We start from the raw sequence: 27593 nt of genomic DNA, 5'->3' as shown, positions 1-27593 counted from the left end.
CAGAGCGAGCTGAATGCGGCTGCGTAAAGCGTGTGAAATGGAAAGCGATTTATGTGCTGCCTTTCTTTGCGCTTGTTGCATATCAAGATGAAATTCAAACGACTGAAATCAGAATGTGCTGGTCAACAAAACCTTCACCGTATGGACAGAAAAATCACAAGTGAGTAACATTTCAGTTTATTTCTCAGGTGACTGGTTTTTGTTGACAACAATTCACCTGCCACTTCGCACAGGAGAAATCATTTTTACTTTCTCATATGCGAAGTACAGAGAAAGTATAGTAATCGTGAAAAAATTCAACCTCGATATTTTGATGAATCTTGATGTTTTAGACCTCCCAGAGTCCAAAAATACTGTTTTTTGGAATTGTGTGTGTGCATGCGCGTTTGCGTGTGTCTCTGTGTGTAAACACAATAACTTAAAAACGCAACTAGATAGATGGATGAAATTCGGCATGTGGTTGTTACACCACAATTGTAGATCTGTATTAACTTTTGGGCCAAATCCATCAACTGGAAATGGTACTTTACCTGAGACAGATTTATTCAACGTTACTTTTATAATAATTGTTCAATATATTGTTTATTTGATTTGATTTGTTGTTGATGGTTCCTTAATGTACATAATATAAAAATATAATCATTGTCTTGCGGTTTACTCCTCAAATATCCATCCCCATATCTGAGTATACAAGAATGTCGAGGGGAGACCACTCCCGGTTTTTGAAAATAAAAACAGCACTGATCGAGAGACTGACAAGGTTATCATACATCAGTATATTGTTGCTGACCAATCACTTTTGCTTTAAAAACATTGTTTAACTATGAAGCAATACAAACAAAAGTAGGTAGGCAAAGAGAGTCTGCCAAGTGATGAATAACTAAACATACTAATGTTTTTTTGTATTTATTCTATATTTATTAATTTATCTTTTTTAGTTCATATTTACAACTCAAAATATCTGATATTGTGAAAGTAATCCATTAGCAGAATTATATTTTAAAATATTTCTCTCCCTTTTTTCATTGTTTTTCTCTCTCTCTCTCAAAATAGATAGTTGAAATATCATATTCTTGTTCTTAACATCAGCCTTATCATACATATTGCATACCAGGGATTTTTCCTGCCTTACATCCAAACCTGCTGCGGTAGGCTCCAGGTTTCCTGTGATCCTGCCCTGGATAAACAGGTTTAGCCAATGTATATATTGTTCTTAATCTCTGATGCTGTCTCTGTCATTGTATGCCTGTCCGTACTCCTATTACCTGCTCTTGCTCTGCTTATTATGAGTTTACTTTCCTTTATGTTGGGCTATTCAAGACTCACTGCCCCTAACCTTGATACTACATGCTTGTTGTTCTTTGTTTCCCTCAATATAGCTAGGTAGGGTCTGCACACTGATTCAAGTCTAAGAGCCCAGTTCTTCAAAGCCCCCGTGATTTTCATGAGAAAATATTTAAAAAATTTTAAAATTGTGTAAAATTTTTCATATTCAGTATCTAGTTTTGATTATGCTTGTTTTTATCAAACTAGTAAACCATGTAGTGTAGTAAGCTTCCACTAACATTAAATTCATATCCAAATCTGTTAAGTGTACAGTTCTGTCTGATTGTGACACAAACTAAACTCCGTAGGAGTTCCATGCCATAATTAGTAAAACTAAAACTGAAACTAATAGATATAAAAATAAAATAGAAATGTCTTTGCGAAATAAAAACTAAACTAAAGCTAAAAATACACAATGATGGAAAACTAAAACTAAACTGAATTTCCTAGTAAGGTCAGAAAAAATATAGAAATAAAAACTAATATAAAAAGGCAAAACTATAATAACCTTGGTCACGTGACACTAGTGGTTCAATCACCTCTACACCCTCAGTTCTATCCTGATTATTACAAAATACTAAATCTAGACAGACTTCACCCTACCTTGGTGCTTTAACATAATATGTTAAAAAATTTAAAAAAAACAGTCACGATTATTGGTTAAATAATAAATTGATTTGCCATTTAAGTGTCTGCTTTTTTGAGTGACTGAGGCTAAGTTAATATTTAAGTCATATTTGTAAGGCAATTAACACTCAGTCAGTCTGTTATCAGAAAGGAGCTGCAATATTGATTTAGAATGTATAAATGAAAGGAAAACATGATTTAGAAAAAGGTGGCAAAACATAGTTATGTTTGCTTGTCACGTGATTCGTCTTTTTGTGGCTATTTTAGAGTTACTGTCCCAATTTATTTCATGCTGATAATTCACAACTGCATGTTTGATAAGCTGTTTTACTTACTATTCATTTTTGTTTGCCTTCACTGTCCTTTTCTTTGGTTGTAACAAGCCTGAGAGTGAAGTGAATTTTACCGTCTTGTTTTTAGCGACAACCATCATGCTTTCCTGTATCCCAGGTGGAGACAGAATCACATGCAGACTTTAACTGGTGTACAATATAGCTGTCTTTTACACATTTCGCTTGTTTCTTATTGTGACCCATCTAATGCCTGTCAGTAGACTGTGTGAGCATTCACTGTTACTGCAGTCAAGCTGAATACTGCAGGAACTGGGAGAAGTGTACAGATTGAGTGACCATTTTGGTTTTCATCAACTGCAGTTCCATGATGTATGCAGGAAATGCTGCAGTTAAATGATGTGGCAAGTTGCAGTTGGATGCTGTCTTCTTGATTGAATACTATATGTATAATGAACTTTCCATTAGCAAATCTTAAAATTTTGTTTATTGGCCCTTTCTTGCATGCACAGTGCCTGACACTGTTGGAAACCTCACTGTCATGGTGTCAACCACATCTGCATCCCTTTCCTGGAGTCCATCAAATGGAGGCATTGTAACATACAGAGTAGAAGTAGATGAGATTGGCAGGATATTATGGACCAACAGCTCCTACATCAATGTGATGGATTTAATACCAGCAACTTACTACACTTTTAGTGTCACTGCAGTGGCACTAGACAATCAGACTGAAGGAAGTAAAGTTACCATGAAGCCCTATACACGTGAGTTTTGTCTGTTCATTTAGAATTCTACTGCCTCTATAAAAATAACATTCAGTAATGCTGCTTTCACTTCATTTACTTGTTTTTTAGATGTTTAAGGATATTCATTAACTTAAAGTGATTTATATTGATATTTTTATTTCTGCTTTAAATGACTTTGTTATATTTTAAAGGATTGTGGAACAGCATGCTCAAAACAGTTAGAAATTTCTTAATGTCTTTAGTTTTGACCAATGCAATATTATCATGAAACACAGTATTGTTTGTTATTCTGTAAGTTGTCTTCATTTGAATAAATGTAGTGCCCATTGTTCATCTTAAAAATGCATAGGTAGTCATAATTTAACAAATTATGTAAATCTCAGTTGTAAGTTAATGAATGTATTTAAAGTTTAGTCATTCAGAAGTAATAATTTGAAGATGTCTGACAAAAAGATGCTTAGTGAAATGTGTTGATTTAGATTTGTTTAGAGTGCTGTTTTAAGGTTGGAGGTCTTCGGCTCATATTCAGAAATTATCTGTGTGATTCCCCTGTCTTGATGACAACAAGCATGACATTGCTGGGAAACTTACTATCTCAGCCATCAGGTCCAGTGTTATCATGGCCAATCTGATTTTGTCAACTAGATAAACATTTAATGTTATAGTAGTAGCAATGGATAATCAGATGTATTGAACAACTCTACCTAAAGTTTCTTGAGAGGACCAGGGAGAAAGATATAGGACTTAGCATAGTGTAACATTATATCAAATGCTTTCTAAGTTACCTTAATACTTGCTTTTCATTTTCCCAAAACCAATAAACCATTTTCTGAAGATACACAAGTATGTAGATAGTGCAGATTTTTGAAGCTTAACTTCAACTTAAGCACATTGTAGAATGTAATTTTGACAATATATATTTGTCAGGGGGTGGCATGGTGGTGCAGTGGTAGCGCTGCTACCTCGCAGTAAGGAGACCTGGGTTTGCTTCCCGGGTCCTCCCTGCATGGAGTTTGCATGTTCTCCCCGTGTCTGCGTGGGTTTCCTCCGGTTAGGTGCATTGGCGATTCTAAATTGTCCCTAGTGTGTGCTTGGTGTGTGTGTGTGTGTGTGTGTGTGTGTGTGTATGCACGCCCTGCGGTGGGCTGGCGCCCTGCCTGGGGTTTGTTTCCTGTGTTGGCTGGGATTGGCTCTAGCAGACCCCCGTGACCCTGTAGTTAGGATATAGCAGGTTGGATAATGGATGGATGGATGTTTGTCAGATTCGTGACGGTAATAAAATACCAAAAACAGCCAAGGGAAAAAAAACAACATAAATAGAATGCAACATAAAAGTGTAATATATCCAAGAACATATCTTGGTTACTATGAGTGCGTTTTAAATAACTTTATGACCTGAGGAAACTACATGCTTATCAGCTGGTGCAAATGTTAATGGTCCTGTATTTTATTATGTGTGCATTGCATTTAGGAATTTATAAATTAGGTCAGTGCCACAGTATAACTTTCCACTGGTTTGGGAGACAGGAGCGTAAGAGAAGATAAGGTAAAATTCAAAGCAGTCTTAGTTTGTACCATTCATCTTGATTATGTGGTTTCCCAATAGCTCTGATGAGAACTGGGTAACGAAAATTTAATTCATTAGGGTTAAATACAGAGCACTGTTACATTGTACTGTTTATCTTTAATTATGTACATTTCCCATAGCTCAGATCAGAATTAGTTAAAAACAATTGAATGTCCATTTAACTTCTGCTATTGTGAGGGACTGAGGCTAAATTAATATATAAGACACAATGGCAAGGATAATTTAACTCATTAAAAGCTACCATAAAGAAGCTGATATACTGCTTTAAAATATCCAAAATGGAGCAATCCTGATGGGTTTGTCTTGCCTTCTGCATGTTGTGTGTTCCTGTTTCTTGTTCAGATTAATGTAAAATAAACTGAGAATTTTTTTGTTTTTACGCTTATCAGTTTGTTTACACAGTCTTGGTTTTGTTTTCATGCTGCTCAATTTGCTTTAGTTGTTCCTGATTTGTTTTTACGCTTTCTTGTTTGTTTTTGCATATTCAATTTGTTTTTGCAGTTTCTGATTTGCTTTTGCGTTTCTAATCTGTTTTTTACATTTTTTATTATTTTTTGCAGTTTCTGATTAGTTTTTGTGTATTCAATTTGTTTTTGCAAATTCCATTTGTTTTTGCGGTTTCTGATTTGTTTTTACGCATTCTTGTTTGTTTTTGCATATTTAATTTATTTTTGCAGTTTCTGATTTGCTTTTGCGTTTCAAATTAGTTTTTAAATTTTTTGTTATTTTTTGCGGTTTCTGATTTGTTTTTGTGTATTCAGTTTGTTTTTGCGGTTTCTGATTTGTTTTTACGCTTTCTAATCTGTTTTTTACATTTTTTATTATTTTTTGCGGTTTCTGATTAGTTTTTGTGTATTCAGTTTGTTTTTGCAAATTACATTTGTTTTTGCGGTTTCTGATTTGTTTTTACGCTTTCTTGTTTGTTTTTGCATATTCAATTTGTTTTTGCAATTTCTGATTTGTTTTTGTGTTTCCAAATAGTTTTTGTATTTTTTCATTTGTTTTTGCATTTCCAATTATTTCTGCATTTTCTCATTTGCTTTTGAATATTCAATTTGTTTTGTGTATTCAAATTTTTTTTTTGCATGTTCTGATTTGTGTCTCCATTTCTAATTTGTTTTTGTGTTCTCTGATTTGTTTTTACATGATTTAATTTGTTTTTACGCATCGCACTTCTGAGCCACCGTAGATTATTGTGGAATTGACCTTTGTCTTTAGGTCACTATATTATTTCGTGTTCATACTTTGTTTCTTTCTCATGTTCGATGGGCTGTTTAACATGAATTTCATTTGTCTTTATTGTCCTTTTTTACTTTTAAAGAGCATGATAGAGATGTAGATTACACTATCATGTTTTTAGCAACAACCATACATCTTCTCTATATTCCATTGGTTCATACAGTATTGTGATGGACATGATTCCTACTAGAACAATGTGTGTACGTTCTCAGTAACTGCAGCAAAGATGAATAATGAAACTGAAAGAATATTGATTGGTTTTCTTCAACAGAAGGTTTGTGAAGTATGCAATGAATGCTGTAGTAAAATGTTGTTGCAAGTTACAGTCGTGTGCTTTCTTTATGATTGAGTTACACATGCATAATGATCTTTTCAAGTAAGAAATCTTAAAATGTTGTTTATCACCCCTTTCTTGCATGCACAGTGCCTGACACTGTTGGGAAACTTACTGTCATGGCTTCAGCCACATTTGTATCACTTTCCTGGAATTCACTAAATAGAAACAGTGTAGCATACAAAGTAGACGTAGTGAGTATTGGCAGTATATTATGGACAAACCTCTCCTCTATCAATGTGACTGATCTAAGTCCAGCTACTAGCTACACGTTCAGTGTCACTGCAGTGGCACTAGATAATCAGACAGAAGGAAGTAATGTTACCATCACACAATATACACGTGAGTTTTGTCTGTTCATATAAAATTCTACTGAAAAATAACATGCAGTAATCCCAAGGGGAAATTCACAACATCAATCAGATAATAATCAGACGGAAGGAAGTGATGCTACCATCACATGTCATACACGTGAGTTTTGTCTGTTCATATAGAATTCTACCATCTGTTTGAAAACAATATCCAGTATTGCTGTTTTTAACTGTACTTTCCTGTTTTTATGGTGAAGGATATGTATTAATTTGAAGTGGTTATACCAAGTTTTTTATGAAATTTATATTTCAGATAAAAATTACTTTTTTAGATTTTATATAATTATGAATTAATATATTCAAAACATTCTTCACCTCTTAAATTTTGACAAATGCAACATTATCATTATTTCATAATTTTATAAATTGTCTTTGTTTAAATAAACATAGTGTCCACTGTTTATCATGATAAAACAGTGTAATATTGTGTCATCGACTGCTGGTAACCACAGGACCTCAGAAGAAATGTTGGGCTGCCAATCGGGCTACCTCATTTACTTCTCTTATACAAGAAGAAAAATAACAAGCATGTAATGGCACCAAATAGAACAGAAATCAGTAAAGATGTCTGCTATTGTAATGCTTTCTATTTAGAATAGTTGGGCTTGTTGTTGGACTTCCTTCCCATTGGTGAGTCATCTTCCAAGTGACTTGCCACCTTCCAGGAGTGCCCTCTTTTTATAGCTCCTGGACTGAAAGGGCTGGCTTCTCTGGGCTGTGGGAGACAAGGTGGTTAGAAATCACAGCCCCTGGTGTCCTGAGGTGGTAGTGCTTACCTTTGTCAAACCAGGAATGTGTCCCTCCGACATGTGTGTGTGACTATAGGTAGTCACAATTTAACAGATATTATGTAAATCTCACTTTACTAATTTTTAGAAAGTAAAACATTGAAGAAGTTTGACAAAAGATGTTTAATATGATGTGTTAATTTAGGATTGTGTAGGGTTCTGCTTTATAGTTGGAGAACACCTGATAACAAGGTGTTTAGCTTGCATTCGTTTGCACATGCCATCACCATTTCTCTCTGTTTTTGGCTTTCTTCAGTGCGAACAATCTCCAGATACTGTCAAATGGATGATTGATGACCTTAAATCCCACCCCTAAAGGAAACTGTCAAACGGATGATTGATGACCTTAAGCCCCCCCCTCAAAGGAAACTGTCAAAGGGATGACTGATGACCTTAACCCCCAAAATATGAAAATATGATTTATGAAAATATGAACATATAATTTATGAAAATATAAAATATCACCCGCCCTTAGAGGTAATGAAGGGTTGGACCACCGTCATAATTGATCATCTCTAAACCCCGCCTTTTAGGGAGGGGCTTTTGTAAACCGACTCCCATATCACGCCCCATGACCAATTCCCACACCCACGAGGTACGCCTTTGTTTCTCTAAACACCTATAGGGCTAGGGGAGAGGCGTGTTGCTCACCCCCAACTGCGGGAGGAGACGAAAGAGTTCTTGTATAAAACTCTAGTCACTTAGTGAAAAAGCCACGACACTCAAAAGCAGACAGAATGGACGGTCTTGTGAATGCTCCTAAGAAAATGAAAACAAACAGGGTTTCCAGAAGGACGGAGTTATGGGACCCTCGATTCAGCTCGGCTTGGAACGATTCTAATTGTGCTTTGTGCCAGGTAAAAGTAAAAAGAAATGCTCTGGGGCATCTCACGGTGATGGTATCCAAGAAGGAGCCTATCCTTCCCAAATATAAAGAGGACAGTCACAAAGAGGTGGAGGAGTATCAAGAACATGAGATAAAGGATCGAGTGAGTGAAATACATTTTTCTATAAAAGACTGGACTTTTTTTAAATCTCTTATTCCAAATATTGATGAGGCTATTTATCAAGGAAAACTGTCTGACCAAATAAAAAGAATTAAAAGAAAATTGGAGCCATTGTTTTCGGAGAAGGAGGAGTTTTGCCTGCTGAATAATTCATGCTCGGAGGAGGAGGATGAAAATTGGGAAACACCAGCCCCTAAGTAAGTGCAGATAAATACAGAGGTCTTTTTTCATAGACTACATTAAACTAAAACACTCTCGAGATGTCTTCAACCAACTATCTTACCAAAGCTGCTGGTAGATGGGCCGGTTGTCTCCCTGTTCTCTCAGCCTCTGAGGTGGCAGAAGTCCTCAACACTTTGATGCACTCCGAAGAACCAACAGCCGCCGCTGACTACCTGTTTTGGCCAACTAACCCTCAAACCAACGCCGCCTACTCTACTCCAGACCAAATGATGATGACCGACACTTACCTACAACCCCGCTACTCTGCTCCAGACCAGATGCTGACCTGGCCGGGTAACAACCAGCCCCTCTTTGGTTATGCTCCTGATCAGGCTTGTTGGTCTACAGGACAGACGGCGGCCGCCGATGACCTGTTTTGGCCCGACGATATCTTCTCCAATTCTGGGTACTCTGCTCCTAACAACTTGCCTACAGACCAGCCGTCTTGGCCGGACCTTCTGATGCCTTCAACTGACCAGATATATTGGCCTGAGCCTCAGTTAACCCCAACCACCCCCCCACCATGACATGTATTGATCGGACAGTCTCCTGGAGAACCGTACAGTACCAGATAATTTTGGCCCTTCTGATGCTATTCCGGGGAGCCTAACGAGGGCTGAGGAAATAGCCATTCAGGCCTTGCGGCAAGAAGAGGCCGTGGACGAACTGGTAGATGCTCTGGCCGCTTGGAAAACATCGCCCAAGGATACTGATTATGGGGGTATGGACCTTGATCAAACTGACGGGACCCTGGGTGAAACACTTCGAAAGACCCTAAAACTGATCAAGAGTTTGATTGCAGCTCTGCTGGACATAATAGTTGATCGGGACCTAACAAGTACCTGTCGGGGGTGTTTGATAGACCACCCCAGCCAGACACAGCATAATTGTCTGTTTGAGCCTGCCTCTGTTTATCGGGTTGGCCGCTTTGAAGAACTTCTGTCTGTTTTCCGCAAACCGTGGCTCAGGAGCCTGGTCATAAAGACTCTGGGATGCTTCAACATCTTTCCGCCTTTCCACAAGATTCACATGTTTGTACAAAATGCTGTCGACCGGGTTTTATGGGGAATACGACATAGAAAAATCAGATGAAGTGTCTGAACTGAATGTGCCTGTGCTATAACATGTTTTTATCTGTTTTTAATCATGCTGTTTTTAATTTTAATATTGTTTTGGAAAAAATACCAATAAAATACCATTTGATTTTTAAACTGTTGACATTTTTCTTTCACTGTTGATGATGGAAGGTTACATGAAGAAAGTTTATTATAACCCGGCAAATCCTGGCAGATTTGGGGGAAAAGACTCTTTGAAAAGAGCTCTTGAGGTTTCGGGTCAGAAAAGTAATGACCATCAGGTGTCAGATTGGTTATCCGGTCAATATGCTTATACAATTCAAAAACCAGCTAGAAGGCATTTTAGGAGAAATAAGGTTTATGTATCTGATATAGATTCGCAATGGCAGATGGACTTAGCAGACATGACAAACGTGTCAGAGTATAACCGTGGTTATAAATATTTGTTAACCTGTATCGATGTACTTTCTAAGTACGCGTTGGTACGGCCCCTGAAGAACAAAACTGGTAAGGAAGTGACAAGAGCCTTCCAAGACATTCTGAGCGCCGGTAGAACTCCAAAGAAGCTCCAGACTGATAAGGGGAAAGAGGTTTTCAACCGAGATTTTCAAAAGTTGTTAAAGAAGATCGGAATAAAACATTTCTCCACAGGAAATGAATTAAAGGCCTCCGTGGTGGAGAGATTTAACCACACACTAAAATCTAAAATGTGGAAATATTTCAGCGCGTATAATATGAGAACCTACATCGATAAATTGTCAGATCTCGTATACTCTTACAACAAAAGTTATCATCGAAGCATAAAAATGGCTCCTTCCGATGTAAATACGTTAAATTTCTGGAAAGTTTTCAAAGACTTATGCGGCGTAGCCAACCCCCCGGGTCCTCCGTTGTTTAAGTTCAAAGTAGGAGATACAGTTAGGGTGTCTAAAACCAGACATCCTTTTGAGAAAGGTTATGAACAAACATTTTCAGATGAAATCTTTACTGTATCTGAGCTTGTACCTAGGGCACCGGCGGTGTACAAACTGAAAGACTACGATGGTGAAGAGATCGTAGGATCCTTTTACGACCCTGAATTGCAGAAAATTAAAGTCGAAACCACAGACGTTTACAGGATCGAAAAAATACTGGCTAGGAAAGTTAAGAATAAAAAACGACTCATTTTAGTCAAATGGCTCAGATGGCCAGAAAAATTTAACAGTTGGATACCGGAGAGCCAAGCCCAAGATGTTCAATAAAATCCAGAACGCTCCTAATCGACTCATCATTCTCTAGCGGTATACGATGGAGCGCAACAGTTTTTTTGTGACTCTACCTAGCAACACGTCCTCAGACATTAATTTTTCCCTAACAACACAATTTCCAATTTCACGACAAAGCTTGCTAAACCCATAGAATTAGAAGGTTCTTGGGAAGTCGGTCTAGCAGAAATACAGTACCCACATACATGGAATACCATAGACAAACCGGATAACGAATTCTATGTTTCAGTTCCAGGGATAAAAAAATATTACTACATTCCTTGTGGATATTACGAAGGTATTCACGACCTACTGTCTTTTATGAATTCGACAGCCTTAAGCCTGCCCACTTTGACAGATGTTGCAGCTGGATCTGTCCCTTCTGAGAATCCTGTGAAATTCAGTTATAATGCGGTGGAAAGAAGAGTCTACGTGGTACCTGGCGAAAAGGATGAAACTATACACTTAAAAGGACAGCTGGGTCGAATATTAGGAGCGCATCCTGATCAGACTCAGGGGTTAATTTACAAGGCTCCTTTCCCCGCCGACATCAGGGCTGGCTTTTACACGTTATACGTGTATGGGGACAGGGTATCTCATCAGAGAGTCGGAGACAACTACGTGCCCCTTTTGAGGTGCGTTCATATAGAGGATCAAGCGAATAAAATTACAACCATCACATACGACAAACCTCATTATGCCCCCGCCAGCAAGAATCATTTCGACACAGTGACTATTGAAATAAAGACGGATCAGAACAAAAACGTGCCATTTCAGTTTGGTAAGGTGATCGTGAGATTGCATTTCAGACCTGTCAGGCACTGTATGCATGACTGAAACAATGAGGTCTTACCAGGACCTGACACCTTATATCCAATATTACCAGACCTAAGCGGGTAATGGATTACCGGGATTCTCTGGAGCCCCTGTAATGTATGGTGGGGGGGATTGGAGGTATATTTCGGGGTTGTTTAGAAGAGCTTTACCTCTCCTGAAAAAAGGCTTTGACATCGCCAAACCACATATCAAATCTGCGGCTAAAAATATTGTAAAAGATGTGATCACTGGGGCTATATCATGTGCGGCTGGTGGAGTCTGAGAAAAGCAGGAGGGAGCGGGCTTGATGGTAATGAGAAAGACAAAACCCAAGAGACCACCGGGATTGCGTGAGGCCCCGCCAGCTAAAAAGGCGAGGCGCACTATTTTTATGGCATTTTCTAAACGTCATCAGAAGAGTAACAAGACTAAAGCAAGCAAAAAGAAGAAGAGAGACATTTTTTAAGAGAAGATGGCTTTCGTACACAGAATGTCCGAAGAGTGTGTCAAATCTGAACTGGACCTGTTTACTGTGCCTTTCACTCAAACGAGTGTAGATAAAAGTATATACGTTGAAGTCCTGCCGCTCTCAGCCCTCTCTGAAGTAGCGCCGCTAGAATTTCTCATAGCCGGAAACGGGGAAGATTACCTTGACTTGAATAACACTCTTCTACACCTAAGGCGTAAAATAGTGAATGCTGACAGGACTAACATAGCTGCCGGTGCAAAGGTCGGATTTGTCAACTACCCTATAGCCAGTGTGTTTTCACAAGTTGATGTCACCCTGGGGGACCGCCTAATATCACAGAGATCAAATTGTAATCCTTACAGAGCTGTTTTAGAAGGCCTGCTAAATTACAGCCAGGAGACTCTTCATTCTCAGTTTGCTACGGGACTTTTTTACAAAGATACACTTAAATTGGAAGAGACAGATTCTAATGGAGAAAACATCGGTTTTAATAAAAGAGGCGCCTATATGGCCAGTAGCAGGACTGTTGAACTCCTGGGACACATACTGTATCTTGTTGGTTTCTATCCCCGCTTGCCACAAAAACAGAAAATTTCCGGATTCCAATCCAGCAGCCCTCTTTTTCCATTTAAACATGCTGGTGAAAGCTCTGGCACTATTGAAATTGCCCGTTTTTGCTATGTCAAACTGAAAGTGTATTCATAATGTAGACTGTAGAATCGATACCATAAAAAATGAGTATTGCAGCAATTGTAAAATGTTAAGATTGATATTTATAGATATTTTGATGCTTTGGACAACCCTATGCCATAGTGACAGAGAATCTTCCAGATGCTGTCCCGATGCATGCTCTTAAACGCTATCATGAAGCCGTCAAATGTAATAAATAGTTCTTTTCCATTCGTAACACTGCCCAAGGATAATTTACAGTGTGAAGATGTGTTCTGCAGTGCCTTTTTCTTTCCTGGAGCCTTCTTGTCCACTGTGCAGCAGATTGTTAGCCCTTGCAGTCCGTCTGTCTAAGATAATTTTACTAAACCTCACTAGGAATGGAAAGAAGTATGGTACCTCTCCAGTTGTTAGAGGTTGGTCAGGTCACTGTTCCTTAGAAGCTTAACAGATCTTTCCTCTGTCCAGTCTCTGGGAATTTCCTCAATTTTGCAAACATGTGAGAAAAGAGGCTGTAGGTAGTGAGCTGCTACACTGGGGTTAGTTTAATAGTTCAGCATTCAGTGAGTCAGTTAGAGGTGGTTTATTGCTTTTTAATGTAGAAATTGTCCACTGTAGTTGCTGTCTTATTGAGATAGATAGATAGATAGATAGATAGATAGATAGATAGATAGATAGATAGATAGATAGATAGATAGATAGATAGATAGATAGATAGATAGATAGATAGATAGATTAAAAGGCACTATATTATAGATAGATAGATAGATAGATAGATAGATAGATAGATAGATAGATAGATAGATAGATAGATAGATAGATTAAAAGGCACTATATTATAGATAGATAGATAGATAGATTAAAAGGCACTATATTATAGATAGATAGATAGATAGATAGATATGAAAGGCACTATATAAGATAGATAGGTAGGTAGATATGAAAGGCAGTATATAAGATAGATAGATAGATAGATAGATAGATAGATAGATAGATAGAGTAAAAGGCACTATATTATAGATAGATAGATAGATAGATAGATAGATAGATAGATAGATAGATAGATAGATAGATAGATAGATAGATAGAGAGGTCAGTCTGTGCACAAAATATGTCAGGTGGCATTTCAGGATTTAGTGTATTTAGAACATCATTGAAGTGTTCTGTCCACTGTTTGTCTTGGTCATACTCACTGCTTAGCAGCTTGTCATCTTTATTTTTAATAGAAAATCTGTTCCTTGTGCATGTTGAATCTGGCTGACTTCTTCACTAGTTTATTTAACTCGCTATACTGATGTCTCAGTCTCTCTTTCACTTTCTCTGACTTGGTCTGATAGATTTGACACTTCATTTTTTTAGGCATAAATATGGTTCCGTGTTGTGGATGAAATCCAGTCTTCGTGTTGTTTGATTTTGACCAGAAGCAGCTGCTTGCTGACTTGTGTAGACTGTCTTGATGGTATTTCCGAGTTTTCTGTATCTGCTCATTGCCAGGGTCTTTATCTTGCGGCAGCTGGACCCTGTTTTTCAGCTGTATGGAAAAACCTTTGGCTAGAACAGGATAATTCAAACAGTGGATATTAAAATGGCTTTGGTGAAGTCCAGAGCTTATTTTGGTTTTCCTGGGCTTAATCACTACATCAGCACCACTGACATCTGCACCACAACAGACATGTACATCCTGAAGCAGCCTACTCAAGACATGGTCGAGTTGATTTTTGTCACAGCTGTTTGAAGAGACCCATGTCAGTTTATGGATGTTCTTGTGTGTAAACAAGCCCCCCCGCCCCACATCACCAGATTTGACAGCAAAAGACTGCTCTTCGTTTTCGTTCATCATTTCATATCCATGTGTTCCATTTGTCCACTCCCTACCAGAGTTAAGTGCCTACCTTGGCATTGAGGTCCTCATGGCAAATAAAGATGTTATGTTGGGCACCTTCTCAACCTCTGCTTGTACCGTACTGTAGAAATCTTATTTCTCTTTAAGCTCTGTATCATTATTTGGTGAGTAGCACTGGATTATCGTCAGCCTGCAGTGCTTTGATATCCAGTCAATGAGTGCTTCTTTGACACCCTTTTAGGATTAGTGCTACTCCTTGTGACTGTTGTTCCTGCCAGAAAAGAATATGGTCTGTCTGGTAGGTCTTGTGTATGTTCCAGAGATTACCCAAGTATGTTGAGCCCATAGTTTCTCATTTCACTTATGACTTGAACTGTTTTTGCTATGTTGAACCAGTATGTGGAGCCCATAGTTTCTCATCCTCTTTAATAAAATCCCTGTGTGTGTCCAGGTGTCCATGTGTGTGTGTCTTCTGGTGAAGTGCGAATGCGCGGGGCACAGTGCAATGCGCGATATTACTGTCAGAGACAGTTACAGGCGTTTTACGGAAATACAAACCAGTATTACTGTGAGAGGAAATTAAAGGTACACAATACAGTGACGCATATTACAGCCACATACAAGCCAGTATTACTGTCAGAGGAGATTAAAGGCGTATTACCGACGCGCATACCTGTATTACCACCAGAGAAAATTAAAGGTATATTATGGACGTACAAGCCAGCGGACGTACAAGACGGTATTACTGTCACAAAAAATTAAAGACACACAATACATGGTGGCAGCCCACGAAGAACGGTCAGCTCAGCAAGTAAACATCAACAAAAGAAAGGCTGAAAGACAAAGAAAAATACGACCAACAAAAAGAATGAGGTCAAGGTCCCTTGCCATTTAATATAGACTGTTCCTACTAATGTTTATGCACTACTGTTATAGTGCCCGTTATTGTAACGGGCTTAATGACTAGTTTCATTTATAACCTGAGCTGTTCTAGCTGTGGCGAGCATGGTTTGCACATTCTATGTGTCAAGATTAAGTCTGGTCTTTGCATCCAGCAGGCTTGATCACACTTAATATGGACTTAATATGGCTCTCACCAGTGCCTGTCAAATTGGCAGTCTCCTGCCTCAGGCTTCTTAAATATCATTAGCTTTTAGAACATCTTGTGCAAGTCTGTGTAACATGATATTTTTTAATGGGAAAGGGTTGTTAACCTTGTGCCCAACCTTCCTTTCTGCCACCATAATATTTCATGCTCATTCTTGGTTTCCTTCTCAAGCATGAAAACTATGTTTTTAATGAGTTATTTAACTTAAATTAATTTTATTTGTTTTTATTGTCTTTTTCTTTACTTGCAAAGAGCCAAATATTGATGAGAACTTTACTGTCTGTTTTTAGCAACAACCATAACTCTTCAGTATATTCCAGGGAAAAGCCAAGCAAAATGACACCTTTTATTGGCTAACTAAAAGATTACAATATGCAAGCTTTCGAGGCATCTCAGGCCTGAAGAAGGGGCCTGAGTTGCCTCGAAAGCTTGCATATTGTAATCTTTTATTTAGCCAATAAAAGGTGTCATTTTGCTTGGCTTTTCTCTACATTCATAATGGTTAACGCGGTACAACACCCTAGTAACTACGTATATTCCAGGTAAAGACAGAATCTTTGAGTGCATTTTTATGCACACACACATAATCGGGATCAGGTGAGTAACTCGGCAGAAACCTGGTTTCCTAAAAATCCGCTTTTACATGTGCAAATAATCTTCTGGAGATCTCCTTTGTCAAAACGCTCTGACGTCATTAACTCTTTTAGGGCGGATGTCAACTTCTGTTGACAATGGAGTTGAGGGCGGATATTTACGTAGAGGGTGATAACCAGTCGTAAACGCTGACAAAACTCACTTACTTTAAAGGAACACCCTCATTGCTGGGAAGAATGTTAGACTTGTTGACTTGACATCGAATCCCTGCCTCTGTGTGAGTAGACAATGTGTAGAACGGCATTGGCATCTGGCAAGAGAGCGAACCAAAGGCACGGGTCAAACTACTCGGTGGACGACGTTTTGCGTGTATTTTATTATTTTGAATTGAACTCTGATTTTGGTGCAAGTGATCTGGAGATTGAGATCTAAAGTGAAAATGGGGTACCGTCATCAGCTGATCAGTCCCCAGCTGATCCGCCACCGCCCCCACGCAGCCACTGACATAGTCGCAGCAATCAGAGACCCCCTAACACAATGTGATACGACACAGCTCGCAGCAACAGACGTTTTATGTTGATTTATATGAGAAACTATAGCTTTGTGTGCTTTTCAGAAAACTGTTTTTTTTTTTTTTTTAAATATTCAGTCCTGGGAAAAAAGGAAAAGAAATCAACCCTAAAAGGGTTAAACTGTGCAAGAAACAGATGAAAGTCGACTACAACGAATCCAAAAACAAGCAGGAAGCCTGTGATTATTTTTTTATGTTTCATAAATAAATGTAGTTCTTTATTTGCTGTAATGTAAATAACATCCACCTCTTTTTAGCATCTCCGACGTGAGCCATTGATGATCTGCAGTATAGACATTTGATGCTGCGTAACCCAGTCGTGCTTTTTCAACATATCTTTGGCAAATAGCTGGTTGAATAATAAAACCAACACTTTATCAATATTTTTATGTTACTGTTTTCTGCTTGGATGTGTGATTAAACCCTGAACGTGATACATGTACTTCTTGACTTAGACCCAGTGCTACAGCAATACTAATGCAGGTATTTTTACTTCAATTAAAAAAGTATTGCTATAAGTTACTTGTTACTTTAAAAAGTAATCAAACTATGTAACACACGTTACTTTTAACTTGTTACTGTTAATGAGGCTGTGCTGCTGAATTTAGCCTTTTTAATAATTATAATAATACATTTTATTTATATAGCGCCTTTCCCATACTCAAGGCACTTACAGAATATATGAAAGATTTTAAGATTTTTAGTGATATCTGAAATGTTTAGACAGGTTTTTTCAACCAGGGGGAGGAATAATGTGATCGCGAGTATTTATCTTGTGGATGCTTCTGCCTGTGGCTGCTAAAAGTGTGTGCAGAGATAAACAGGTGAACAGAGTGCAACAGACATGCTCAGACTACAAAATCTTTAACTGTAGCTTAGTCCAGGGTTTACATGACCATATAACTGTGCTATTCGCAAAGAAATCTACATCTGTTAACCAAGTTTCTCATAGACCATTAACCCTGTTTCTCTAACCATAAAAAGTGTTTACATTGCATTTAAGCAGCGAGGTTTCTGTGAATAGCCGAGTTATTAAGGTGCATGAAAACGCATTACCTGAGTATAACTAGTGAAAAATAGAACTTCTTTTTTCACAAATCCTTTGGTTCTTATTGTGATGGGTATGATTCCTGCTAGAACATTGTGTATATGTTCTCTATAAATGCAGTCAAGATGAATAATAATGCTGAAAGAAATTTACAGATTGTTAAAATGTTGTTGCAAGTTGCAGTTGGATACTTTCTTCTTGATTGAATACCATAGGCATAGTGAACCTTTCAAGTTACTAATCATGAAATTGTTTTTATTGCTCCTTTCTTGCACGCACAGTGCCTGACACTGTTGGGAACCTTACTTTCATGGCCTCAATCAATTCTGCATCACTTTCCTGGAATCCATCAAATGGAGGCAATGTGATATACAAAGTACAAGTAGTGGATATTGGGAGGATATTATGGACCAACAGCTCCTCCATTAATGTGACTGATTTGTTCCCAGCGACTAGCTACACGTTCAGTGTTGCTGCGGTAGCACTAGATAATCAGACAGAAGGAAGTAATACTACCATCACACGATACACACGTGAGTTTTACCTATTTATGTGGTATTCTTCCATCTCTTTTAAAATAACATTCAATAATGTTGTTTTCACTATGTATATTTTATAGTTGGGGATTTCTATAAACTTGAAGTTATTATTATTTCGTGTTTTCCAAATTGCCTTGATATGCCAGACAGGAAGTAATGTTGCCATCATACAATATACACATTGGTTTTGTCTGTTCAAATAGAAATCTTACGCCTCTTTCAAAATAACATTCAACAATGTTTTTTTCACTATGTTTTCCTGTTTTTTTTGTTGTTAAAAATATTCTTTAACTTTCAGTGGTTATACAAAAGCGTGTATGATATTTATAGCAGCTTTATTTATTTTCAGCTTTAAATGACCTTCTTCCTTTTCATAGTATTATGAAATAACATACTCAAACCAGTTTACTCATAATTTGCTCATAATTTAAGTTTTGGCATTTTCAAAGTTAATATGAAACACTGTTATTTTCATTATTCTATTAATTGTCTTCATTTAAATAAATTTAGTGCCCAGTGTTCATCATAATAATATACAGTATACAGTAGATTGTCATGAATTAACAGATTATGTAACTCTCACCTGTAATTTAAAGGATGTCTTTCAATTTTAGTAATTTGAAAGTAATAAAAAAAGAAAATCGGTTAAAAATATCTTTAGTGTAATGTGTTGATTTAGGTTGGTTTTAGTGTGCTGCTTTATAGTTGGAGAGCACAATGATATGTTGTTTAGCTTGAATTCATAAATATTCTTAGCATTTCCCCTTTCCTGCACATAACAGAAAAGACTTTTCTGGGAACCTTACCATCACAGCTCTAACAACATCCTAATCTACTGTACTTCCTATAAACTCCCAAATGGAGACAATGTCATTTACACAGTAGTGTTAATGAAAAATGGAAGTACTTTAGGATTATCAGGCCCTATGTTATCGTGACCAATATGATTATGTCAACTAGGTGAACATTTTGTGATGTAGTAACAATGGATAATCATATATAAAGAAATAATGCTTCCAACACAAAAAATGCATTAAGTTCTGCAAATAAAAAATGATTGTACGATATGATGAGCTAACTATATATCATAGACCAATCCTCATTACGTTTACAGAACAGTTTTATTGCACTAACCATCTATAACAGCGGTTCTCAAACTGGGGTAGGGGACCGTGAAGCGGTTTCGGTGGGGCCATGAGAAATGATTGCATATTTATACTATTTATATTTTTATAATTATTAACCTTTACTTCCGAGGGGAAGTAAGTGACTGAGCTCCGTCGTTACCCCAATACCTAGACCCGACCACTAATCCTCTGTTCCGTTATTCGTTGCTACCGCATTGTTTTCCTGCTGTTATTGGCTTGGCACAAACCAGCCCTTATTATTTTTACCATAATCAAAAATTATCGATTCTTTTGTAGAATCAAAACACTTGTGAATAGTTTTCGTATATTTTAGAAGCAAATAAGAGTGCTAAAGGTGGATACAGATAATCAACAAACAACATATTTTACATTTTTTGTGTTCTTAAGTGGTGAAATTGCCCGCTCAGCGCAAATGATTAAGGCAAAGCAGATGCATCCATCCCTTTAAAATTTTAACTTAAATTTAATAACTAAGATATACGTAATATTTTCTGAATAAATAATTGTTTGTCAAAAAATGTTTTATTCACAGCAGCCTGTACCTATGCAGTGCCACGCAGTGGGTATGTGCCACCCTTGTGCAAAGTATTTGGTGCCCCCAATTTTCTTGAAATAATATTGATTTTTAAATTTTTAATAAAAGAGTCCGCGAGCCATCAAACAATTTTTAAAGGGACTGCCACGCATGAAATTCTAAAGAAGTTTGAGAACCGCTGATCTATAAGGAGTATTCTCCCCTTAACTGTGCCAGCACAAATATCGGTGTTCAGTGCATTTACATGGACACACATAACTGGGAGGAGGTGAGTGACCTGGTTAAGGCACAGACCTGGTTTCTTAAAAATCTTCTGGAGTTCTTCTCTGTCAAAACTCTACCAACAGGATTAAACTGCATAAAACAATTAAACATCACCATTGACCACTAGTAATCTGAAAACAAGCATTAATTTGTGGATTAGGAAGATCATTTTCTCGTGACTCAGGCTCAGAATTCTAAGATTGAACAGTTAACCATGATTCAGACCCAGGCTGATGTTTAATGACGCATTTTACAGTATTAACCCCAAATAACTCATGGGACAGTATTGTGCTTCTGCCTAGTGGACGAAATAACAAAATTCCAATATTCATGAGTGTGTCAGAGCCTCCAGTGAAAAAAAAAGCTGGATAGGCAGTTTTAGAACAAAGTAAATCGAATGGTGTGATGATAATGTGAAGTGGTCATCAGACATTGACATGGATAGTGAAACTAAAATATAGAGTACTGTACAACTGAACTGATGTGATATGCCAGGTGACTTTGGTAAACATGAATTCAGTATGGTGCAAGTAGCTGTGTGACAAAATGGCAAAATGATTAATACGATCAAGTGCAAGGCTGAGAAAGACTGTAGCCCCCTATTGAATACATGCACAGGGAACCGTTCAAATTACTAATCATAAAATTGTGTTTATTGCCCCTTTCACGCATGCACAGTGCCTGACACTGTTGGGAACCTTACTTTCATGGCCTCAATCAAATCTGCTTCACTTTCCTGGAATCCATCAAATGGAGGCAATGTGATATACAAAGTACAAATAGTGGATATTGGGAGGATATTATGGACCAACAGCTCCTCCATTAATGTGACTGATTTGTTCCCAGCGACAAGCTACACGTTCAGTGTCACTGCAATAGCACTAGATAATCAGACAGAAGGAAGTAATACTTCAATCACACGATACACACGTGAGTTTTACCTGTTTATATGGTATTCTTCCATCGCTTTAAAAATAATATTCAATAATGTTGTTTTCACTATGTTTTCCTGGTCTTTTTATAGTTGAGGATTTCTATAAACTTCAAGTTATTATTATTTTAACTGAAGTGATGTGATATACCTGGTGACGTCAGTCGCGTGAATTCAGTGTGGTGCAAGTAGCTGCATGAAAAAATGGTAAAATGATTGCGATCAAGTGCAAGGATGAGAAAGACTTTAGCCCCCTATTGAATACATGAATAGTGAACCTTTCAAGTTACTAATCATGAAATTGTTTTTATTGCTCCTTTCTTGCACGCACAGTGCCTGACACTGTTGGGAGCCTTACTTTCATGGCCTCAATCAAATCTGCATCACTTTCCTGGAATCCATCAAATGGAGACAATGTAATATACAAAGTACAAGTAGTGGATATTGGGAGGATATTATGGACCAGCAGCTCCTCCATTAATGTGACTGATTTGCTCCTAGCGACTAGCTACACGTTCAGTGTCGCTGCGGTAGCACTAGATAATCAGACAGAAGGAAGTAATACTACCATCACACGATACACACGTGAGTTTTACCTGTTTATGTGGTATTCTTCCATCTCTTTAAAAATAACATTCAATAATGTTGTTTTCACTATATATATTTTATAGTTGGGGATTTCTATAAACTTGAAGTTATTATTATTTCGTGTTTTCCAAATTGCCGTGATATAACAGACATGAAGTAATGTTGCCATCATACGATATACACGTGAGTTTTGTCTGTTCATATAGAAATCTTACGCCTCTTTCAAAATAACATTCAACAATGTTATTCTCACTATGTTTTCCTGGTCTTTTTATAGTTGAGAATTTCTATAAACTTGAAGTTATTATTATTTTAAGTGAACTAATGTGATATGCCTGGTGATTTTGGTCGCGTGTATTCAGTGTGGTGCAAGTAGCTGCCTGACAGACAGAGTGGTGGCTCTGAGCTTAGGGATCTGCACTGGCAATCAGAAGGTTGCCGGTTCGAATCCCGTAAATGCCAGTAGGGACTCTGCTCTGTTGGGCCCTTAACCTGCAATTGCTGAGCGCTTTGAGTAGTGAGAAAAGCACTATATAAATGCAAAGAATTATTATTATTAAAATGAATACGATCAAGTGCAAGGATAAGAAAGACTTTAACCCCCTGTTCACATTGCAGCAACTGTCAATGTTCTTGTCAAGGGTGATGCTGAAGTCACTAAGCCTTGCAATGTGGTAACCTGCAATAACACAAGGGGTCCATTGAACTGACGTTCTACCCTATTATGTGCAAGTAACAGATAAATATTTTAAGTAAAGTGCGTAAAGAAACAAGCTTTTACTGTCTTGATCGGGCTGTGTGTTGGTGACAGTTTCAGAACATATCACACAAAGGATGTGTATTAAATCTCTTATCAGTACAGCAGCGGTCACTAGACATACCTTTTCCACTGTATTTATGTTGACAGTGTGGTATTTAAATTATTCTTTTACATGTAATAACACATTTTCTTTTTGAAAAATAAATCAATGCTTTTGGCTCATTTTTCCTGAGATAAAGATAACGCTATGCAGGTTAATTATGTGGATGTGGATTATTGTGGAATTAAGTTTTAACTTTGTATCATCGTATTATTTCATGCTTATTTTTTTTTCTTCTCATGCTTCAGCACTGCACGTTTAATGAGCTGTTTGATTTATATTAATTTTATTTGTCATTTTTCTCCTTTTGTTTGCTTGCAGAGAGCCTAATAGTGATGTGAATTTTACTGCCATGTTTTTAGCAACAACCACAGCTCTTTCTTGTATTTCAGGTAGAAACAGAATCACATACAAAGTAGAACTGGTGCATAATAGGTTTTTTTTTTTTTTACAAATATCTTGGTTATTATTGTGACTGATCTGTTGAATATTAATATACTGTGTAAACATTCATTCTCACTGCAGTCAAGCTGAATACCAAAACTGAAAGAAATGTACAGGTTGAGTGATGATTTTGGGTTTGTTCTGCTGACGTTTTGTAACATATGCAATTAAATGCTGTTACTGTTGGATTCTTTTTTATGATTGAATTACACATGCATTGTGAACTTTTCAAGTAACCAGTATTAAAAATGTGTGTATCGCCCCTTTCTTGCATACACAGTACCTGACACTGTTGGGAACCTTACTTTCATGGCTTCAACCACATCTGCATCACTTTCTTGGAATCCACCAAATGGAGGCAATGTAACATACAGAGTACAAGTAGTGGATATTGGCAGGATATTATGGACTAACATCTCCTCGATCAATGTGACTGATCTAACTCCAGCGACTAGCTACACGTTCAGTGTCACTGCAGTGGCGCTAGATAATCAGACAGAAGGAAGTAATGTTACCATCACACAATATACACGTGAGTTTTGTCTGTTCATATAAAATTCTACTGAAAAATAACATGCAGTAATGCTGTTTTGACTGTGTTCTCCTATTTTTTCCATAGCTAAGGTCCATTTTGTTTTGTTCTCTTCAAGAACCAGTAAACCCCCGATTCTCTAAAGAATCGCAAATTCAAGAATGGCAATTACTTTCTGTTCCCTCCGATCTTTGTAGGGATGAAAAATCATGGAGGATGGGAGCGTCCTGGGAAAGTTTTCATTTAAATAAATAAATATGTTTGTACCAAAGCTGTTTCTTTTTGGAGCCGTGACTCCTTTGGTTCTGGTGTTTCAGAAGCGCGTTGTAGGCGCCTTCGTTCATTGTTTTTATCCATGCGGTCTCGTTTTTGTTTTTCTATGGGTGTATTGGTAGCTAGAAGTCGTTTGCTGTTAGGAATCATAATTGAACTTACTTTTAACTCTGAATTACCTTAATGTGATTCAAATAAGCCACACTGACAGCTGCCACACTGAGTGCTGGCACAGTGGATTAGAGCATACTGACTGCTGGCACTGTGTAGTGGAGTACTGCTGGCACTTCGGAGTGGAGAACACTGACTGCTGGAACTGTGGAGTGGAGCACTGCTGGCACTGTGGAGTGGAGAACACTGACCGCTGGCACTGTGGAGTAGCTGACTGCTGGCACTGTCAGTAGTCACCACTACCTCAAGTTTAAATACATAGACATATATAGATAAATGGCGCATTCACTGTGTTTCCCAGTAGACACGATACGTCAGCACGTCAGCCTTATTGCGAGTGGCAAAAGTGCCATTTAAAATAATACAGGTAGACGTGGAAACCGGGTTTTCTGATGAAAAAACAATAACGTTTAAAACAGTATCATTTACATACAACAGATTTTGGCGAATCGTTTAAATGCAATTATTTATATCCATTTATACATTAATAATGGCAATTATTAAATAATAATAATTATAATTATTATTATTAAATAATTCCTCCTATATAAGCAACTTTTCGGGGACTGCCTTCTTCTATCTTCAAAACATTTCTAGACTTCGTCCTGTTCTTACGCAACACAGTACTGAAGTATTGGTTAATGCCCGAGTCACCTCACGTATAGATTACTGTAATGCTATTCTATCTGGCATCCCACAAAAACTTATCCATCACTTACATCCATCCATCCATCCATTTTCCAACCCGCTGAATCCGAACACAGGGTCACGGGGGTCTGCTGGAGCCAATCCCAGCCAACACAGGGCACAAGGCAGGAACCAATCCCGGGCAGGGTGCCAACCCACCGCAGGACACACACAAACACACCCACACACCAAGCACACACTAGGGCCAATTTAGAATCGCCAATCCACCTAACCTGCATGTCTTTGGACTGTGGGAGGAAACCGGAGCGCCCGGAGGAAACCCACGCAGACACGGGGAGAACATGCAAACTCCACGCAGGGAGGACCCGGGAAGTGAACCCAGGTCCCCAGGTCTCCCAACTGCGAGGCAGCAGCGCTACCCACTGCGCCACCGTGCCGCCCCCATCACTTACAACTTCTTCAAAATTCTGCTGCCAGGATAGTAACCTGCTGTTCTAAATCCACTGAACATATTACACCGATTCTCTCTGAACTTCACTGGCTCCCTGTTAACTACAGAATACAATACTAAATACCGCTCTTAACATTTAAAGCTCTCCACAACCTCACTGATCTCCTACAGACTTACAGTCCGTCTCACTCACTCAGATCCTGTAATTTGAGAGTATTCAGTCTGGCAATATGGTGCAGCCTTTGTTTGTGGAAGACAGACACAACTAAAGACATGAGCATAAAATGATGGTTGTCAATTTCAAACTGTGTTTCCTCAATGTGCTTCTTGAGAAAAAACATCATCAGGTTTGAGAAATGTTAACAGCTAACAACAATCTACTGTACATAGTTAGTGATTAAATATGTTTAGCCAAAACGTTGTTTGGAGGCTCACTTGAGCACATAAATGCATAGCTTTGCTAGCTTAGCCTGGCTTAGTTAAAGTAAAGATTATAAAATGGGATTTTCTAATGGCCAAATATAACCAAAACAATTGTTCAGCCTTACCTATGAAATGTAATCCCCCGGGATCTGGTTTGGAGCATACAGCGGTTTGTACAAGCCCAAGTAGCACATTATTCATTACTTCACTCCACAGCAGTGCCACTCACAATATGGCGGCGACGTTGACGCACGATTCTGCTGGTCATGAGGCGTCTAGTTATTTCTATGTCTATGTTTAAATATGTCACCATGGCAACTTGTTGGCGTGCACGCTTTACCTCAAGTTTAGTTTACAGGTTGTGTTGGGTTGTTTGGGCGCCACCTACTGAGTCTGGGAAGCCGCTGGGTTTGACTGTGGGGCGCTGAGTCGCAGGGCGCGTGCGTTTCAGTGCGTCTGGCCTCTGGCATCCGTGCATGTATACAATCTTTGTTTAGTAATATAGATTGGGAAGTACTGTATGCAAAAAATTACTATAATAGTATTATGTTTCAGGTTTTGGTGGATCCTTTATTCATAATTGAAAGATACAAGCATTTTACTTAAGTTTTTTTTAGTTAACAGTACCTAAAATTATATTTTTTTGTCCCTTTTTTGCATGCACAGAGCCTGGCACTGTTGGGAACCTTAAAGTCATAGTGTCAAATACATCTGCAGCAGTCTTCTGGAATCCACCTTATGGAGGCAATGTCACTTACAAAGTAATGGTATGGGGTAATGGCGAGATATTCTGGACCAACAGCTCCTCCATCAATGTGACTGATTTGTTTCCAGCAACAAACTACACATTCAGAGTAACTGCAGTGACGCTAGATAATCAGACAGAGGGAATTAGTGCAACCATCACACGATATACATGTGAGTTTTATCTATTCATATAGAATTCTACAATCTAATAACATTAATAATGCTTTTTAAATATTTTTCGTAGTCTTGTTATAGTTAAGAATATTCATTAATTTGAGGCAGTAAGGTGTTATTGCATTAGCAATGGTATGCATGTTTCTACCTGTGCTATCCTCAACTAACATCTCTATCCTGTATTTAATTTTTTGTGACCCTGTCACAAAAAGCCTCACTACTGATATTTATCCGAGTATATTACTTTCCACTTTTAATTTAATTGTGAACAGTTGAATAGACAGTGAAGAGTGAAGTCAATAAAAACTTTACAATAACTTTCAGTTTTAGCATATTGAATAACATACTATTTTTGTTCATTTTTAAGACCAGCTATGTGCTCCCTGTGCACACATTATAATCTGTTAAAGGAAATGAAACATTATGGATACATTTTGTATACATACTGTATTTGTGTGTTTGTATATGTATGTTATATATATATATGTGTGTGTGTGTGTGTGTGTATATATATATATATAATTGCATAAATGTATTAAATTAATTGCATCTAAAACATAATTATAAAATTAATACATAAATCAAGAATTAAATACACACTGAATCATAAATTTAATGTAAAATGAACACAAAGGAATTAAAAAAAAAAGGTATATCTTAAACTTAAACAATGAGCTTAAACCTAAACTTTTAACAAAATACTACTTGAGCAAGTACAGCCTGAATTTGACAGTTGTCCTAAAAGTTAAGTTGAAAAGAAGGCAATAGGAAAGCGAGGCCAATGTATTAATTATCAAATTGTTATATGAGACAAAGTCGAGTCAAATTAAAAATGAAACAATTCAAATGACTGTTGAGTTTGAATGCACTGCTGAAGACTGATTTAATT

General features: G+C 37.7%; 1 protein-coding gene across 1 annotated transcript in view; it reads left to right on the top strand.

Moving 5' to 3' along the window:
• ptprja (protein tyrosine phosphatase receptor type Ja) overlaps positions 1-27593 on the top strand; it is a 203072-nt gene that overhangs the window by 94907 nt on the left and 80572 nt on the right. Inside the window, exons 6-10 of the mRNA XM_051922621.1 lie at positions 18258-18509; positions 21141-21392; positions 21727-21978; positions 23566-23817; positions 26450-26701. Coding sequence (XP_051778581.1) covers positions 18258-18509; positions 21141-21392; positions 21727-21978; positions 23566-23817; positions 26450-26701 — 1260 coding nt within the window. The remainder of the gene's footprint in view (positions 1-18257; positions 18510-21140; positions 21393-21726; positions 21979-23565; positions 23818-26449; positions 26702-27593) is intronic.

Source organism: Erpetoichthys calabaricus, chromosome 2 (assembly GCF_900747795.2).
Source record: "Erpetoichthys calabaricus chromosome 2, fErpCal1.3, whole genome shotgun sequence".
Taxonomy (NCBI): Eukaryota; Metazoa; Chordata; class Cladistia; order Polypteriformes; family Polypteridae; genus Erpetoichthys; species Erpetoichthys calabaricus.
Note: the sequence above shows the minus strand (reverse complement) of the source record. Positions and strands in the feature narration are given on the sequence as shown.